Source organism: Globicephala melas, chromosome 10 (assembly GCF_963455315.2).
Source record: "Globicephala melas chromosome 10, mGloMel1.2, whole genome shotgun sequence".
Lineage (NCBI taxonomy): Eukaryota > Metazoa > Chordata > Mammalia > Artiodactyla > Delphinidae > Globicephala > Globicephala melas.
The window spans coordinates 31,300,326-31,317,263 of NC_083323.1; the positions used below are offsets into that span (position 1 = coordinate 31,300,326).

General features: G+C 38.0%; 1 protein-coding gene across 3 annotated transcripts in view; it reads left to right on the top strand.

The window, feature by feature from the left end:
* KITLG (KIT ligand) overlaps window positions 1–16,938 on the top strand; it is a 95,121-nt gene that overhangs the window by 47,758 nt on the left and 30,425 nt on the right. For all 3 annotated transcript variants that reach the window (XM_060306363.1, XM_030856427.2, XM_030856424.3), the window contains exon 3: window positions 7,609–7,671. In XM_060306363.1, coding sequence (XP_060162346.1) covers window positions 7,609–7,671 — 63 coding nt within the window. The remainder of the gene's footprint in view (window positions 1–7,608; window positions 7,672–16,938) is intronic.

A 16,938-nucleotide genomic window follows, 5' to 3' on the forward strand; every position in this document is an offset into this window, starting at 1 on the left:
GGTGATAGTTATTTGCATAGAAGTGGCAGGACCGCTTAGGCCATAATACTTACAATATTGGGTTGTTTCCATGTCTGAAAAGAAGCTGTGTTCCCATCCTTAGCCTAAAACTCATAATTTCACTAATTCAAGCAACAACATGAGTCACTTTTGAGTTTTATGGATATAGATAATCACAGCCTCTCTCTAGAGAACAGTGGGGCAAAAAAGCATCTTCAAGTAGGTCAGGCTTACCGGGGTGTTTGAATACCAGCTCTGCCATTAATTACTCAGCTGTGTGACCTTGGACAAATAAGTCCCTAGACCTTTCTGGGATTCAACTTGTGGTTTTGAAAATGAGGAACTAGGACATGATCAATACTTAGTTCTTAATCTAGGATTCATAAACTTTGAAATTCTTGCAAATGGAACTCTAAATTATGCCTACGTGTGCCTTATGTGTGTTTCTAAGAAGAGCATGTATAACTTTCATCTGCTTCCCAGAGACGTCTGTGACACCCAAAAAGATAAGAACTACTAAATCCGATAACTTGGGAGACCCTTTTTAGCTCTGAGATTCTTTTATTCCATGGAGATACTTTTTTTAGCTTGTACCTTTTGGAAAGCTTCAGTTATGCCTTGACAAAAGGAGGTTATATCGAACAAGAGGATCTGGTTTCTTTGCAGACATAACTTTGGTACATTTTATTTGAGAAAAAGAAAGTGGGTTGAGAGTACCTTTTTACCTTGCTTTTCATAGTAATTTCTTCAGCTGAAATCATTCCTTTGCCCATTCTGCCAGTTCCTCCTTTGCTTTAGGTGGCACCTTGCACTGTGCCCACAAACATTAAGTTTGTTTGCTTGGGGTGATTCTCATGTCACAGAAGCACACGATTTATGACTTTACTGTCATTTCCTTTTAAATCTCTTATTGGACACTTTTTACTGCCCCTGCAATCCCCGTGGTTTTCGTTTGAAATCCTTCTGGCATGTTTACTCAGCATAATAGTTCATCTATTTACAGAACATTTTGCTTTGTTTCCAAAAAATGTTGCAGGACTTGTTTTAAATGGCAAACTCAGACCTACCTAAAGAAAGGGTCAAGTATCTGGGAAGGGGATGAATGAAACTCTAAAAACTTGTATCTATGGGATGGTTCAGCTGTAGCTTTTAATGATTTTTAAGTGTTAATTTAAGGAGGAATCCAAATATTGAAATAGTTCAAATTAATTTTTCCTTTTGTTCTTCCTGCTGTTCCTTTCATTTGTGGTATTTTTTCCTTCATTTGGGGGAATTTAATTGAATATGACTTTGTTGCTTTTTTAAAAACCTTTTTATCTTTTACTATCTATTGAGTAATTATTTGTCTTCCTCAAAATGTTTAAGGCAGGTTGCTGTCCCAGCCCCATCTTGTCAAGGTGAAATTACTCTGTCTTTTCAAGGTCAGTCTACAAATGAGTAGAGTAGAATTAAAAGTCAAGAATTCGTGGTTTTCCTGGTCTTGAAGTAGGCACTTATTTTAAGTAGATTATATTAATACATGACTCTTAGAGTTTAAAATAATGGAAGATTATAAAAATACACTTAGATAACAAATTTCACACTTTGAATGGACAGTTTTGAATGATGCGGAATTTTTATTCTTCTTCAAATACGATGTTCTTTGGATATAATTACCACTGCCTTAAAATGGAAGATTGGAGTCTCTGAGACTTCCCATTTCTAGGTGAACTCTGAGCTTTATTAAGCATATCTTCTCTTTAAGAGCAGAGGTCTCACATAATTTTGTTTGACCCTTGAAGAACAATGGTTTGATAGCTGGAGAGTTTTTAAAGTTTATTTTGATTAGTTTGCAATATTTAGCATTTAAATTTCTGCTCCTGTGGTCAGTAGAAAATTCTTTTCTCTGTTTTAAGCTAAATTTAGGACTTATAGTATGCAGAGAAAGGACAGAAGCGTATTAGAAATAATAGTCGTAAAAACTGACAAGTAGCGGGCTATGTTACCAAGCATGTCAATCTTATCATAAAGAAAAAATTGTTCTTCCATTATAAGATAAACCACTTAGGTACAAAATCTCCTGCTCCTTGACTTTTTAAAGTAATCATTATTGTGTGAGTATCCATGCAAAGCACTTTGTATGGATTTTCTCTTTTAGTCATCACAACCCTAGGAGGTAATTATTTTTACCAACAGCTTATTGATTAGGAAGCTGAGGCCTGGTGATGGTTAGTAACCTGACAATCCTCACCTGGAAACAGGGAGCTGAATAGAGGTTTGAACCCCTAACTGCCCATCTCTAGAGCATAAGAACCCAGTTCATAATTTATGATGTTTTAACTTAAGATGTCAATATCAACTGAAATTTAAGAATTAGCATTCCATCCTCTTGAATTTTATTTCCTAGGTAGTAGTCACCTTATCTTATTAGGAAGCAGTCGTATTATAGAAGTTCAATTAGTACTACTTAATTGGAATCCACATTATAAAGTGTGTCTATGAAATAAACCAAAAATGTTTTAATCTCTTCTATCTGAAAGGAGAATGAGGGTCATCTAACTTCATTTAGATATTCTTCACTGAGAAAATATGACCCAGAAAAGTCTTTGAGTTGTCATGTTAATTTTTTATAAATCACTAATTGAGTTGTTATTAAACGAAAAAAAGGGTAATTAACTTGGTTAGTTAGATTTTTAGTCAACATTAACAAGAGATGGCTTATAAGGAGAAATAAAAAGACAAAAAGCTGGGACTTCCCTGGTGGTGCCGTGGTTAAGAACCCGCCTGCCAATGCAGGAGACACGGGTTTGAGACCTGGTCCAGGAAGATCCCACACGCCGCGGAGCAACTAAGCCCGTGCGCCACAACTACTGAGCCTGTGCTCTAGAGCCCGTGAGCCACAACTACTGAAGCCCGCGTGCCTCGAGCCCATGCTCCGCAGCAAGAGAAGCCACCGCAATGAGAAGCCCCCACACCGCAATGAAGAATAGCCCCTGCTCGCCGCAACTAGAAAAAGCACGCGTGGAGCAATGAAGACCCAATACAGCCAAATAAATTAATTTTTTTTTTTAAAGGCAAAAATCTTTGTCCTGTGTTATTTCTGAAGACTGAACAACCAGCATTACAGTAAGCTGCTGCAGGAGTGAACTGGGATATTTAAAATATAAGTGTAGAAGGTTAGGTTTTTTGCTCTACAGCAGTGATTCTTAAACTTCTCTGGGTCTCCCAGCACTCTGAAAACTGGACTCTTTCCTCAGAAAGTTCACATATGTGCAACATTTTATGTAGTGTCAAGGGAATCATGAGTTATTACTGCTGCATTTTGATTCTTATCTAGAACTTGGGAGAAACAACTGAGACAAGTGTGTCTCACTAAAGATGTCCAAGAAGCCACTGATTTCATGAGACTTGGAGACCTCAATGATATTTGAATCATGAAATCCAAAGATTTTAGATAAGTGATCTAGAGAGGGAGTTAAATGTTCTGACTTTGAGTTCTTTTTCTCCTGAGTCCAAATACCTGCAGGGTATGGTAGGCAGCCAGTGCCTGTCTGGCTTGCAAAGACTTTTTCTTGGCTGGGTTTCTGGCATTTCTACATGCCATTCTCGTATGCATTTTACCTCCTCGTGTCACTGAGTATGGTCAGTCCTTAAGACATCCAGAAAAAGATAGCAAATGGGCCCATCTAGTAGTAGAGTGAGCCCATCACAGAGTGACTTGTTTTTGCAGTTTTATGCATTTAATGATCTGGCACAGTACTTACATCCTCACACTCCACACCACAAAGTTCATTGGACCTTTGGAATAATTGGACCTTTGGTAAATTTTCCACCAGTTAGGTTCTATTTTATTTTATTTTTTGCCCTGAACATATTTTACGAGAATAGATTGGTTTTTTCAAAATCTGGAGCCTTGGTTATGTATCCATTTCACCCTCCCAACAGTATGCTTCCCTGGAATCTAAACCACATCTCTGCTTTTTCAGCGTACGGTCTCTGTATAAATATTTAATACATAATCAGTACTTTCCTAATGGTGTTCTAAACTGCCCCCAGTCTCTATTCTCTCCTTGCTCCAATCCATCCCTCCAGACTCACCTTTCTAAATTGACAGTCATGTTCCCTTCCAGCTTAAACACCTGCAGTATAGCACCACTGCTTAATTCCATGAGAAAGGTAAATCAGACTGAATTGTTCATAGTTATCTACTTCACCCTCTTCATCTTACAGACGAGGAGCAGAGGTTTCACTGGTCCCGCTGGAACTTGTTCCACTGGAACTGGTCGCGCTGGACCTCACTGCCTCCCTCTTGGCCTCCTTGGCCCAACATTTAGGTCCCTCACTAATAATGGCTTTCCCGGGGTATTTCTTACTTCCTACCTGCTAGAGCCTGAATGATCTGTCCCTGGTCTCCCATGTCTTTGTCTTTACATATAACCCTATACCTAGAATGTCCCACTCCCTTGCAATTAATAATAAATACTCATACTCATTCATACACCATGCTCAAGCACTAAGTATTTTAAACAAGTTATATAATCCTTGTTTAGTCTTAATAGATCCACTAGCTCGATTCTATGATTCCCATTTTACACATGTGGAAATTGAGGCTAAAGAAGATTAAGTAGTTTGCCTAAGATCTCTGAGTTAGCACGTGGCAGGACATGGATCCAACCTGAGCAGTGTGTCCCCGGGACCTGTGTTGTGAGGCCTACATCAAACTAACTGCTTGGAAGGAACAGCTTATCTTCCTAGTTCTAGGTCAAAGGCTCCCTCTACTCTTATCAAATTTCCACAGTGCTCAATATACATAAGAGAATTCTGTGCTTTCTGAATGCTATTTAACATACTATAAATGCTTGGAAAGTAATATAATAATTCATGAAGCAGCCATAAAAATATACAACTTGACTTCCTAATTTCTCTTCCAAATGTAATTGGAAACAAACCAATGCAAGCCAAGAAAGTAATAATGCGGAGACTGATCTGTAGATAACTGTGCTGAGACCAGCGCACAGCGCCAAGATTTGTATCCTTACCTCCAGTAGGTACTCCTGATGACTGTGACCTTGGGATGCCAGTTAACCTCTCTGTGTTTTCTTCTGTGAAATAGGCTTAATAACATATCTCTGGGGTCGTGATAGAGACTGTGTATGAAAACTTAAACTGTAAAGCATTTTTCAAAAATAGTATTACTTTTCAGTTCTACCAGAAATTAAATATCAGTAAATCAGTTTAATGCAGAAATTATTATTATATACCCCCCAAGTGGTAAGGTGTGGAGATTTCAGTGTGCTGGTCAGAGAACTTCTTGTAAGGTTTCTTTGCACCAATTTTTACGTATAGATTACTAATAAAACAAAATTGGCCAGCATATTGCTTACATTTTTTCTGCCCTTTCGGTACATACTCAGATCCTAAGTTATCTGAATACCAGTTCGGTCAATTCTGTGTTTATTTTCTGATAACGTTAGTTGTGCTTAAGGACGGCTAGATTGTCAAGCAGCTTGTGTTCAGAACACCTGCCACTTCTTGCCATGTTTCTCCATCTGGAATGACTTTCATTTACACGGTTGGTTCATAACAAAACAGCATGTTGCTGCTCGTTCTGATTCCAGCTTTTAGGTCAGCTATGTTTTCCACTGGGGCTTACATAAAATAACAAGGTCCGGTACGTGGGCCTCTCACTGTTGTGACCCCTCCCGTTGAGGAGCACAGGCTCCGGATGCGCAGGCCCAGCGGCCACGGCACGAACCCGTGTCCCCTGCATCGGCAGGCGGACTCTCAACCACTGCGCCACCAGGGAAGCCCAGGACTTTACTGTTTTATTGGGGGTGGCATGAGGAGGGTTGATGGTGAGCCTCACAAGTGGAAAATATCTAGGACAAGTGTGCAGAGAGTAGATAGATGAAAATATGTAGTTGAGCTAAGAGGCAAGGGAGGCTCTGCTGTCAGAGACCTGAATTCTAGTCCAGACTTAACACGTAGTAATCGTGTGACCTTAGTCAAGTTTCTTGACCTCTTTGAGCCTTAAGTTCTTCATTCATTAAATAGAGATAGTATGTGAAAGGGATTCTGAGGCTTGGATGTGATCATGCAACATAAGCCCTTGATAAGCACAGTGCCAGCACATCATAAATATTTGGTAAGTGTTAGGCTGGAGGCTGAGATGAGTAGGAGATGGTACCATTGGAAGTAGAATGGTAGCATGCACAGTGGGATCATCTACTTCCTTGGCTCCCCTCTGACTGCTTATGCCTTTAACTAGATTCTTTTCTCACCAAATTGTTCTCAGATTCCAGAAGCTATTGGCAAAGCCAAGAAGAAACCATATGGACTGTGTTCTGGGAGACTTGTCAGAGATGACCTAGTCTGGCAAACATGCACAACATCCCAGCTTACTATGGGGAATAGGAATGATTTTAGAGACAGGGTAAAGGGGAAAATGAGTCCACCAAGGCAAGGTAGACCCATTGAGGATATAATAAAGCAAAACCACTTTTTTTACATTGTATATTATTTTAAGACTCAATGGGCTAAGTCAGTTTATACATATTATAAACGGGCCATATGATACAGATGGAAATTTTATCTGTGCTAGAAGGGTGAGATGTAAGAGGTGGTACTATATGTAGAAAAGGAGACAAGTGAACCTAGAACTCTGTAAGTTACCAGGATGTGTGCCTTGGAAGTCAGTTGACAGTATAGCTCTCAGTGAAGAATATGGATTGATTGGCACGTTCACTCATCTCAGCTCATAAATTGACTGTCAGACATGGGTACTTTTATCTCCACTTTACAGATGAGAGAAACCAAAGTACAGTTTAGATTTGTTCCAAATTCCCTGGTTCTAAATCAGGTGCTTGTTCAACTTATTGCCACAGTGACTGGTGGAAATGGGTTAGATAGTCTTTGAAAGCCTTTAAAAGAAGCTAGATAAACACTTGAGGCAGCTCAAACGTTCAGCACCAGCTAAGTGGATTAAGTTATATCACAGAACTGAATCTTTCTAAATTAATTAAGTGATAAAGCATTTGCCACTCATAAGTATCATTGATCTTTTGAAATTTCGCAAACATTTTTTTCTAGGATCAACGTAGAACAGTAGTTCTCCAACTTAAGCGTACATCAGAGTCACCTGGAGGACTTGTTACATGAGATTCAGTAGGTCTGGTGTGGCCCGCGACTGCGTTTCTACAGATTCCATGGTGATGTTGATATATCACTTGGTAAACCACTTACAAGAAAAATATACTGTGTTACTGATCCTTTGGAGGAACAAATAGGAATATAATCCTAGAGGGAAATTTCAAGACCACAGATGGAAATTGAAATTCAAATCATGTTTCCAAAACTCAGTAGATTATACTTAGCCACCCATAACTGAATTTGGAGGAAAAAAGATTTGTATTATCACTTTATTTCTGGAGAGTGCCTTTGATTGCAAAGGGAAATCAAGAATGAAAAATCACTATATATGTAAATATTGAAATTCAGTAGTAACTAAAAGCATAATAGGTTTGTAGGTGTTTTTCTCCAAACCACTAAAAACAATATGACTGATATGTATGGATTTTCTTACAGATATTTTTTTCCTTTTTTTTTTTTTTTTTTTTTTGGTCTCTGTAGGTGGCAAATCTTCCAAAAGACTATAAGATAACCCTCAGATATGTCCCCGGGATGGACGTTTTGGTATGTAAACTGTACATTTCTGGGTTTCATTTTGGTAGCTGACAAAAGAGATGGGATCATTCATTCATATTGAGATAGGAAATTATCTGCCATTTAGGAGTTTGCTAATTGTCAGAATTTGAAGAAGGTATCTTTGGAATTTGACTTACATATTTTTTTTCCTCAGGCAACTGCTAAACTTTAGTTTTGGATGAGCATTTCAGCACATGTGTCTTACACCTGTACTCCCAAAGTAAATAAGATCACCTTCCTTAGAGCTAGCCACTGATTTCTCTCTTTCCTTCAGTCTTCCCCCAAAAAAGGCTTGAGTGTAAAATTATGTAAATTATTTTCATACCTGAAAAGGTCCTATATAAGTCTCCTATTTAATTTGAGTTAATTTGAGAACACAAATGTTTTATCTCTGAATTTATTTGCAATGTGATTGATTCTTAAAACCTTACAATAAAAATATGTGGCTATGATTATAGGTACTCCTTTATTACTGTAACTAAGCAATTTTGTTTTTCTCATTACATAGTATCAGTATTCATACATAAAGAAATATTTCCAGCATAGGGAATAATGTAATGCCTGTGTACTCATCACATAGCTTGTCAAATGGTACCATTGTGCAGTATTTGCTTCAAATGTATTTTTTAATATTGAATTATGATAAATATAACTAAAGCCCCATATATGCCCCTTTCCTATACCCATTAGTGCTCACTTTGTCTCTTAGGAATAAGTATTCTGAGCTGGAATTTTTCATTCCAGTGCATGTTTTCAAGGCTTGACCTGAAGATACCACCCCCTTGGAGCTGTGTTGAGTGCAACAGCCCACAGTAGCCCTGCTCTAATACTTTGATTGCAAACTGTACATCCATTCATAAGATACCAATTTTTTGCATATTTTATGTTAATGCCATTATACTGCATGTATCACTTTGCAACTTGCTTATATTTTGCAACATGCCTTTGACGTATAACATGTTCCACGTTGATTCATTTTAACTACTGTATTGTTCCTTTGAGTTAATTTAAAATCATTTGCGTTACTCTCTGCTCTGCAACTTGACATCTTTCCATAACTTAACAAAAATACTTATTACACATCGACTTTGTGCAAGTTGTCTTAAACTTTGAGTCCTTTCTGTGGACGAGTCCATCAAAATTATTACCAGTTCAAGTATGTTAAGCACGCCACTCAGTGCTGTGTTTAAAATGTCTTTCAAAGACTATAAGGTTGTCATTTCAAGAACATTCTCTTGAAAGGCATATTTCTTTTCATTCGTTTATACTAAAATATTTACTCTCTACTACGTTCCTTAGAATTCCTTAGAACATGTACCTTCTTGTTGAACAAGTTATCCTCTTTGTTGACCTAGCAAGTCTAGGTCAATGTCCTATTGAATTAGGAGAGTTCTCTGGAAATAATAATGTAACATTATAGCAGCCTGAAACTTAATTAATCATTTGCTTACTCACTCAGCAAGTGTCCGTTTAGGAAACACTATGGAGCTAGCACTTTATGAGACACTTTAAGAAACATATACATCAATTAGCCTTATGTTCAAAAACTTTAATAATAATGGGCGGGGGGAGTAGCTGGCCTTTTCATAATGCTTTTCTATTCTCAAAATGATTTCATGTTTTTAATCTCCTTGGATGATCAGAAAAACCCTGCGAGGAAAGCAGGATAGCTACTGTGATTCCTATTTTACAAATGACACCCTGAGCTTTACAACCCAGAAGCATTTTGCCCAAAGTTAAACAACTAGAAAGTGATAGAGCCTTAAAAAGAAACCCTAGGTCATCTGACTTTTAACCCTAAATGTGGGTAACTAAATAATTATAATAGCAAGGAAAAGTGTTCTAAGTGAAGCATCTAAGTAATAAAGATGCACCCTGCTCCTGACTATAGAAGCACTTAGGCCTGGGACTGCCAAGCTCTCTCAAAGAAATCACGCAACTCTTTGAAAAACAATGTTAAACTGAAAATAGCGAAATAGATTATTTTGTGCTGGTATAAATCATAGATTGTGCTAGTATAATCATAGATTGTGCTAAATCATAGATTTCAGTATCGGTTATTGATAACAAGCGCTAAACTTGTAAAAATAAAGCTGATTCATTGCCACCTATTTTTTTTTTCTTGTTTCTGTAATTGAGAAAAGTCCGCTATTATTTGGTCTTGGCACACTGTCCTGGCACAACTGGAGAAACTCTGTTCTTGGCTACCGCCGTTGGCAAGAAAAACAAGCCCGTGCATAGGCCTTTGGGTAGAAATAGGGGGTCTTACGCTTTGTTTTACCTTCATTTTAAAATGTTAGTTTCTGCCAAGACCAGAGGAGTTTCCCAGTGGAGAGGCCCCTGATTATTTGTCAGTGGTCAGAGCCCCAGCTGCTGTATCTTTTGTCTTTAAACAACAGAGGGTAGAGTGGGAGCCAGTATGGGTACCAGAAAGATTCTCTGGGGCCAGAGCAGTAAAATTCTTCCAGAGGCACTAGGCAGAAGAAAGCAATAGGGTAGAATACACTTTATTTTTTGCTTTTGTTTTAAAAATAAGCTATATACTCCTGAAAAGGGGAGGTTACTTTTCTAAGGGTCTTTTAAGAAAATTACCCAGCAGATTGTCTCTCACAAATAGCAGGGTGTGATCCACTGGTTGGTATTTAAATCTAACAATAATTACCAATTTTATTTTAAACTCTTTGAAACTATAATAGTGTCAGACTGTTAGGATTTCCTTTAAGTTCCTAAACTAAAAAATCCTAAACATTTCTGACCCTTTCCACTTACAAGTAATGTTATTATAGAAAGAACAAAAACTGAGTTGCTGAATTTGGGCCACACATCTGCTGTCATTCTGACCCCTCTAAAATGATATAAACTATGAGTTGCTTGTGGTATTTGAGTAAAAAAATGCATCCCTTTTTAGTTAAATTACATATTTATCAGTTTTCTTCTAACTTTTTATTTGAAAATACTTTCAAATTTCCAGAAAAGTTATAAGAATATTTAAAGAACACCCATATACCTTTTAATACAGATTCATCTATTTTTAACATTTTGCCTCATTTGCTTTACTAAATGCTTGCTTTCTGTGTGCACATGTGTTATTTTTCTAAACCCGTTGAGTAAGTTGCATACAAAATGGCTGTTTAACCCCTAAAATACTTCAGTGTGTGTTTCCTAAGGATTTTCTCTTACATAACCACAGTATGGTTGTCTGCTTCAATAAATTTAGCAGTAACTAAAATACTTCAATCTATTGGCTGTATTTCAATTTTGTCAAATTTTTTTTTTTGCATTTTTTTCCCTCTAGTACAAGATCTAATCTAGGATCATGATTTGCATTTTAATATCATCCATGATCGGCAGAATAATGGTCCCCCAAAGATGTCTCATGCTGTGACTATATTACCTTCCATGGCAAAAGGGTCTTTGCAGATGTAATTAAGGATTTGGGGATGGGGAGAGTATTCTGGAGTATCCAGGTGGGCCCAGTCTGATCACATGAATCCTTATGAGAGGGAGGCAGGAGTTTAGGGACCAGAGAGAAGATGTTACGCTACTGGCTTTGAAGATGAAGGGGCCACAAGCCAAGGAATGCAGGAGATCTCTAAAAGCTAGAAAAGGCGAGGAAAGGGATTCTTCTGTAGAGCCACTAGAAGAAACACAGCCCCTGTGATCACCTTGATTTGAGCCTAGGAAGACCCATTTTGGACTTTGACCTCAAGAGCTATAAAATAATAAATTTGTGCTCTTTTAAGCCCACTAAGTTCATGGAAACTAATGCATCGTGTCTCTTTGATCTTACTTTAAGACTTCCCAGCCTTTCTTTGTCTTTATGACAATGAAATTTTTGAGTTATACAGCCCTCCCCTTTCGATAAAATATTTCTCTTTGAAACAATTAATGTTTTTTAATGATTATATTCAGAATAAGCATTCCAAGCCGTGATGCTACATTAAGTGATGACGTGTCCTCAGGTTATCACATCCAAAGGCACACAATGTCCATCTTCTCTTGCTGCATGTTTTGATCTCCTGGTTCAGGTGTTCCACCATTTCTGTGTATTTACTCATTAACAACTAAGAAGCAATCTTTGGGGAGACACTTGAAGACCATGTACAGTTCTTCATCAAAATTTCTCTCGTGGATTTAGCATCTATTGATGATTTTTACCTGAACCAGTCTTTACTGTCTTGTCAGTTTTTAATCATTATTCTTTTAAAGACAAGGTTAAATAAGCCATTGGCCATACATAATGTTATTCTAACAATATGCCTCCCAGCCATCTTCCCTCTGTAGCACCCTTCCTGTACGATTTTACTATCTCAACTGTCCCCACCTTCTTTTGCCTGGTTTGCTCCCTCTGGGATATTCTCATCTCCCTCGCCATTCCAGGATTTATTATGCGAGGTTTCAACTCTTCTTTAGAAGACAGGGTGGTTCTTCTTTAAAAAACAAAACAAAACAAATACACCTGATCATTTTACCCCTCCTCTTCATAAGCTTTGAATGGTTGTTCTTAGGAAAAGGAGCTCCTTAAACAAGGCCTCCAAGGTTCTCGTGATCTGGCACCTTTCCAAATTCTTGTTCAGTCCCTCAACCTCACATGTTCCTTGCTGCCACTGTTCCTTTCCTGCATGCCTTTCTCTGTACCTAGAGTGCTTGTCAATCCTTTTGTTTAGGTAACTCCTGAATCTTTCATTTTCTTTTTTTTTTCCTTCTATGGTTTTCTTTTTTAATTGAAGTATAGTTGATTTACAATGCTGTGATTGTAGCAGAGATTGCTCTGCTGCTGTACAGCAAAGTGACTCAGTTATACACATATAGACATTCTTTTTTTTTCATATTCTTTTCCATTCCATGGTTTATCCCAGGAGACTGGATATAGTTCCCTGTGCTATACAGTAGGACATTATTGTTTATCCATTCTAAATGTAATAGTTTGCATCTACCAACCCCAAATTCCTTCCCCCACTCCCCCTTGGCAACCACAAGTCTGATCTCTATGTCTGTGAGTCTGTTTCTGTTTTGTAGGTAGGTTCATTTGTGCCATATTTTAGATGCCACATATAAGGATATCATATGGTATTTGTATTTCTCTTTCTGACTTAATCACTTAGTGTGATAATCTCTAGCTGTATCCATGTTGCTGCAAATGGCATTATTTCATTCCTTTTTCTGGCTGAGTAATATTCCATTGTATATATGTACCACTTCTTTATCCATTCATTTGTCGATGGACATTTAGGTTGTTTCCATGTCTTGGCTGTTGTAAATAGTGCTGCTCTAAACATAGGGGTGCATGTATCTTTTTGACTTGTAGTTTTGTCCGGGTATATGCCTAGGAGTGGGCTTGCTGGATCCTATGGTAGCTCTATTTTTAGTTTTCTGAGGAACCTCCATGCTGTTCTCCCTAGAGGCTGCACCAACTTACACTCCCACCAAGAGTGTAAGAGGGTTCCCTTTTCTCCACACCCTCTCCAGCATTTGTTATTTGTCTGACTCTTTCATTTTCAATGTCACTTCTTTAAGGAAGCCTTCCCTCTCCTTGAGGAAGCCATATCCTCCTATTAGAAACTCTTTTCATAGCACTCCTCAGAGTAGTAGTGCTTTCGTTTATTTGTGGAATTTAGTTGATAATCTTCTATTCACCTGTAAACTTCCTGAGGGCAGGCATTGTATAATCTTGCTCTTCTATCCTCAGTGTCCAACATATGATAGGCACTTAATAAATTATCTGCTGAAAGAAAATGAAGAAGGAAGGAAGGAGGAAAGTGCCCTAACATGTAATCACTTGTAATTTCCCTGAGGCACCAATTGAATAGAATCTACAAGATTTTGATGATGAGGCGAATAACTGTAACTCATCACACATTATCTGCACCTCAATGTCACACTGTTATCTTCTTTTAGATATGTGTGCGTTTTGTAAAAACTCTTAGGTCTAAGAGCTGTATCATGCAATTCTGAGGAATCATGGTTTCCGTGAACCTTCTGTTACGCTACTTTTATTGAGTCATTTCCTTAATCAAGAACCTTCTCATTGTTCTCAGCGATTGAAGGCTGAAAGCCAAATTCCTGAATCTGATGTTCTTGACCTTCCCTAATCTTACCCCCACCAAAACCACTTCATCTTAATACCCGTTCTTCCCCAACACAGACTCGCCCCTCCAGCCAGATGCATCCCTGCCTCCTAGAATCACCTTGCTTATTCTCAATTCCAAGGCTGCCTAGTACTACTTCCCTTTGCTAGGAATTTTCTTTTCTCCCATCCTCTCATCCAAATTCTACCCACAGAATTATACAATACCCTGGGGCTAAAAGCATTTTAGTGGTCATCCGCCTCCAAGGTCAACTTAAGAACCCTCTTTCTCATAAGACCATTTCCTAGTGTTCCAGACCATGCTCTCTTCCCCATATCATTTGGCCACTAAAAATTGACATCACCCCTATTTTGTGCTTCTGCTTGATGCTTGTGGGGGACAAGTAGTCAGCAACACTGATGTGGTATCTGCTCTGTGGACCTTACCTTTTAGTTTATTATCTCTGAATTTCTATAGAATTTGTCCAGAAACAAATCATTTGGGGTACTTGATCATATATTGCTTACATAGCTGTTTAAAATCGTATGCGTTATGGACTTGTCTCAAAGTACTGTTGTGAGAAATAATTAAGATATGAAAAACCCAAGATATAGTATACGTACAATGATTGTCCTATGTCATCACAATTATTTTGTTGTTATATTTTCTCTTTTTGCTGTATTTATCTAAAGATTAGGGATCAAATCTTTTACTCCTTTGTATTTCCTTACCATTTAAGCAGGTAGTAGCTACTCAAAAACTACTTACCAGTAAACATTTAACTGTTGGCAAAAAATGCGTGATTTCCAAATCTTGAGGAGCCCATCTCATTTGTTTATATTCCTTTGGTTCTCACTAACAGTAATGAACTCAAGCTTTACCAACAAAACAAAACAAAACAAAAAAGTCCCATTATTTTAAGAAGACTGAAGAATAGCATTCCAGTCAAGGATAGGGATGCAGCCAGGCCTCATGAAGGGACTGGAGCCAGGATTGGAAAGCTACCAGGTTTTCCTTTCCCCTTCTCTGCAGCTCTGCCTCATTCTGTTTTACCTGTGCAGAATTTTTCTCTGTTCCAGTCACCTGGGGGGCATATCGCTGCCCCAGAGCTCCCACATTTACATATTGGTTTTGACCCTGCTCAGAGACTCGTTGTCAGTTCCTATCATTACTACCAGTTTTGGGGAGGGACTTTCTGATTGACCCATCTGGCTCAGGAGGGCACTGTTGTTCAGTCAGCTGTGGCTGCAGGGCAAGTTCACTATTTGTAAGTGTGGATCCTCAGAATCCTCCCCTATGATTTGATGTGCTCCCTATAGAAATAGATGTCAGTCAAGTAGACACTGTACTTAATTACTTCTATCTCTCATATAATAGAGTATGTATTTCAAAGGAGTAAGTGTAAAATGTTAGGTAAGTGAATAAAATATAAGATTAAATACGATTTTTAAGTGGCTCTTTTGTATTCTCAAAGTACAGGGCCCATCTTAATAAATAAGTGATTATATTAAGATACTTTCAGAACATCTAGACCATTACTATCTGATAGAAGCCACATATGTAATGTTAAATTGTCCGGTAGCTACATTTTAAAAAATAAAAAGGAACAGGAAAAATTAAGTATATTAAATTTTATTTAGTCCAATATATTCAAAATGTTATCATTGTACCTTACAATCAATATAAAATTATCAGTGGGATAGTTTTCATTTTTTTATATTTATTCAGAATCCACTGTGCATTTCATACCTACAGTACACTCCAGTAAGACATTAATTTTCATCAGAAATATTTATTCATTTAGCTTTTTATAAAGTTTACAGTTGAAAATGCATATTCCCATACCTAAGCTTTTCCAAACATACCTAAAAGTTTTCCAGTCACCAAATCAAGTATTGATTTTTTAACTTTCAACAGACTGAATTAGTTAAGCAAAAGTAATATTTTAGTTCCTCAGTCACACTGGCCACATTTTGAGTGATAAGTAGCTGAAGGTGGCTAACGGACCCCCTATCAGCTAGCACAGATTAGACAGACCCCTGTATTTTATAGAGAAACTGAAGTTCTGAATAAGTGACTTGCCTAAAATCACGAAGTGTGTTAACCGAGTTAGAATTAGACACAGCCTCTAGTTCATCATTGCTGCCCTCACCTCCCCACGCTGATCCTTCCTCATGGTGCTATTTTGTGTCTGATTCAGAGGCCTGCCCCGGGAAACATCACATATTTATAGTGTTTGGACTGATTACCATCTTAATCAGATTGAGGTTTCTACATCACTTTAATTCAAACAAGAAAATGCAAAGTTAGATGTCTACAGTGAACACTGAAAACCCAAATTAATTGTTTAGACAGAAGACTAAAATAAATGACAAAACCCAGCTCATCTAAAAGGGAGTTAAGATTTTGGAGACTCTACAGTAGTAATGTGAGCGCACAATATTTTACAAAGTGTTATTGTAGGAATGTTTTAAATCTGCCTGCCCATGGAATGTTTGAGAGTGGCAGGGAGTGTCAGCTTTCTAGCCCTAAGAGTAAAAACCAGAGAGAGTTCGCTAAAGGCGATTAGCATTTGCTCTTTGGTTGCAACGATTGCTGGGAGAAATTTTCTTTCCGTAGTATAGCTCTGGATTCATTGAAATGAGACAGAGCCACTTCCAGTTCTTAAGAAATCTCTTGAGGTTAAGGACCAGTGTGCCTCGTCCAGATGTGAGACCACATGAGTCATGGAGAGCCCAGCAGAAGAAAATACTTCAGCTGTATGTGCTTTGACTGTATTCACTGATAAAAGAACTAGACGAGTGCTTGGGAGTCTTGGTTTCTAATATTTAAGTTTGTTGTGTAATCTTGGCAAGCAACTTCACTGCTTTAGGCCTTGGTTTTCTCAGTTATGAAATTGGTGGGACTGGACCAGATGGTCTTCAGCATTTCTTCCAGATCTAAACCATTGTGATTCCAGTGGCATGGCTCTAGATTCTTTTGTCTGCCCAGCCAGTAGGTAAATGCTAGAAGCACAAGAGGAAAGAAAGGAATGCTTTTGTACCCTGGGCATCCATACCTCTATTTCTCTAATTCTGGCAAGATTGAGGGTTGACACTCATTAAAGAAAACAAAACAAAAGCGATCAAACTGGGTGGTAATCCTGGTAATTCGATTGGTTGGATTAGAAGATGGAGTGAAGACCGAC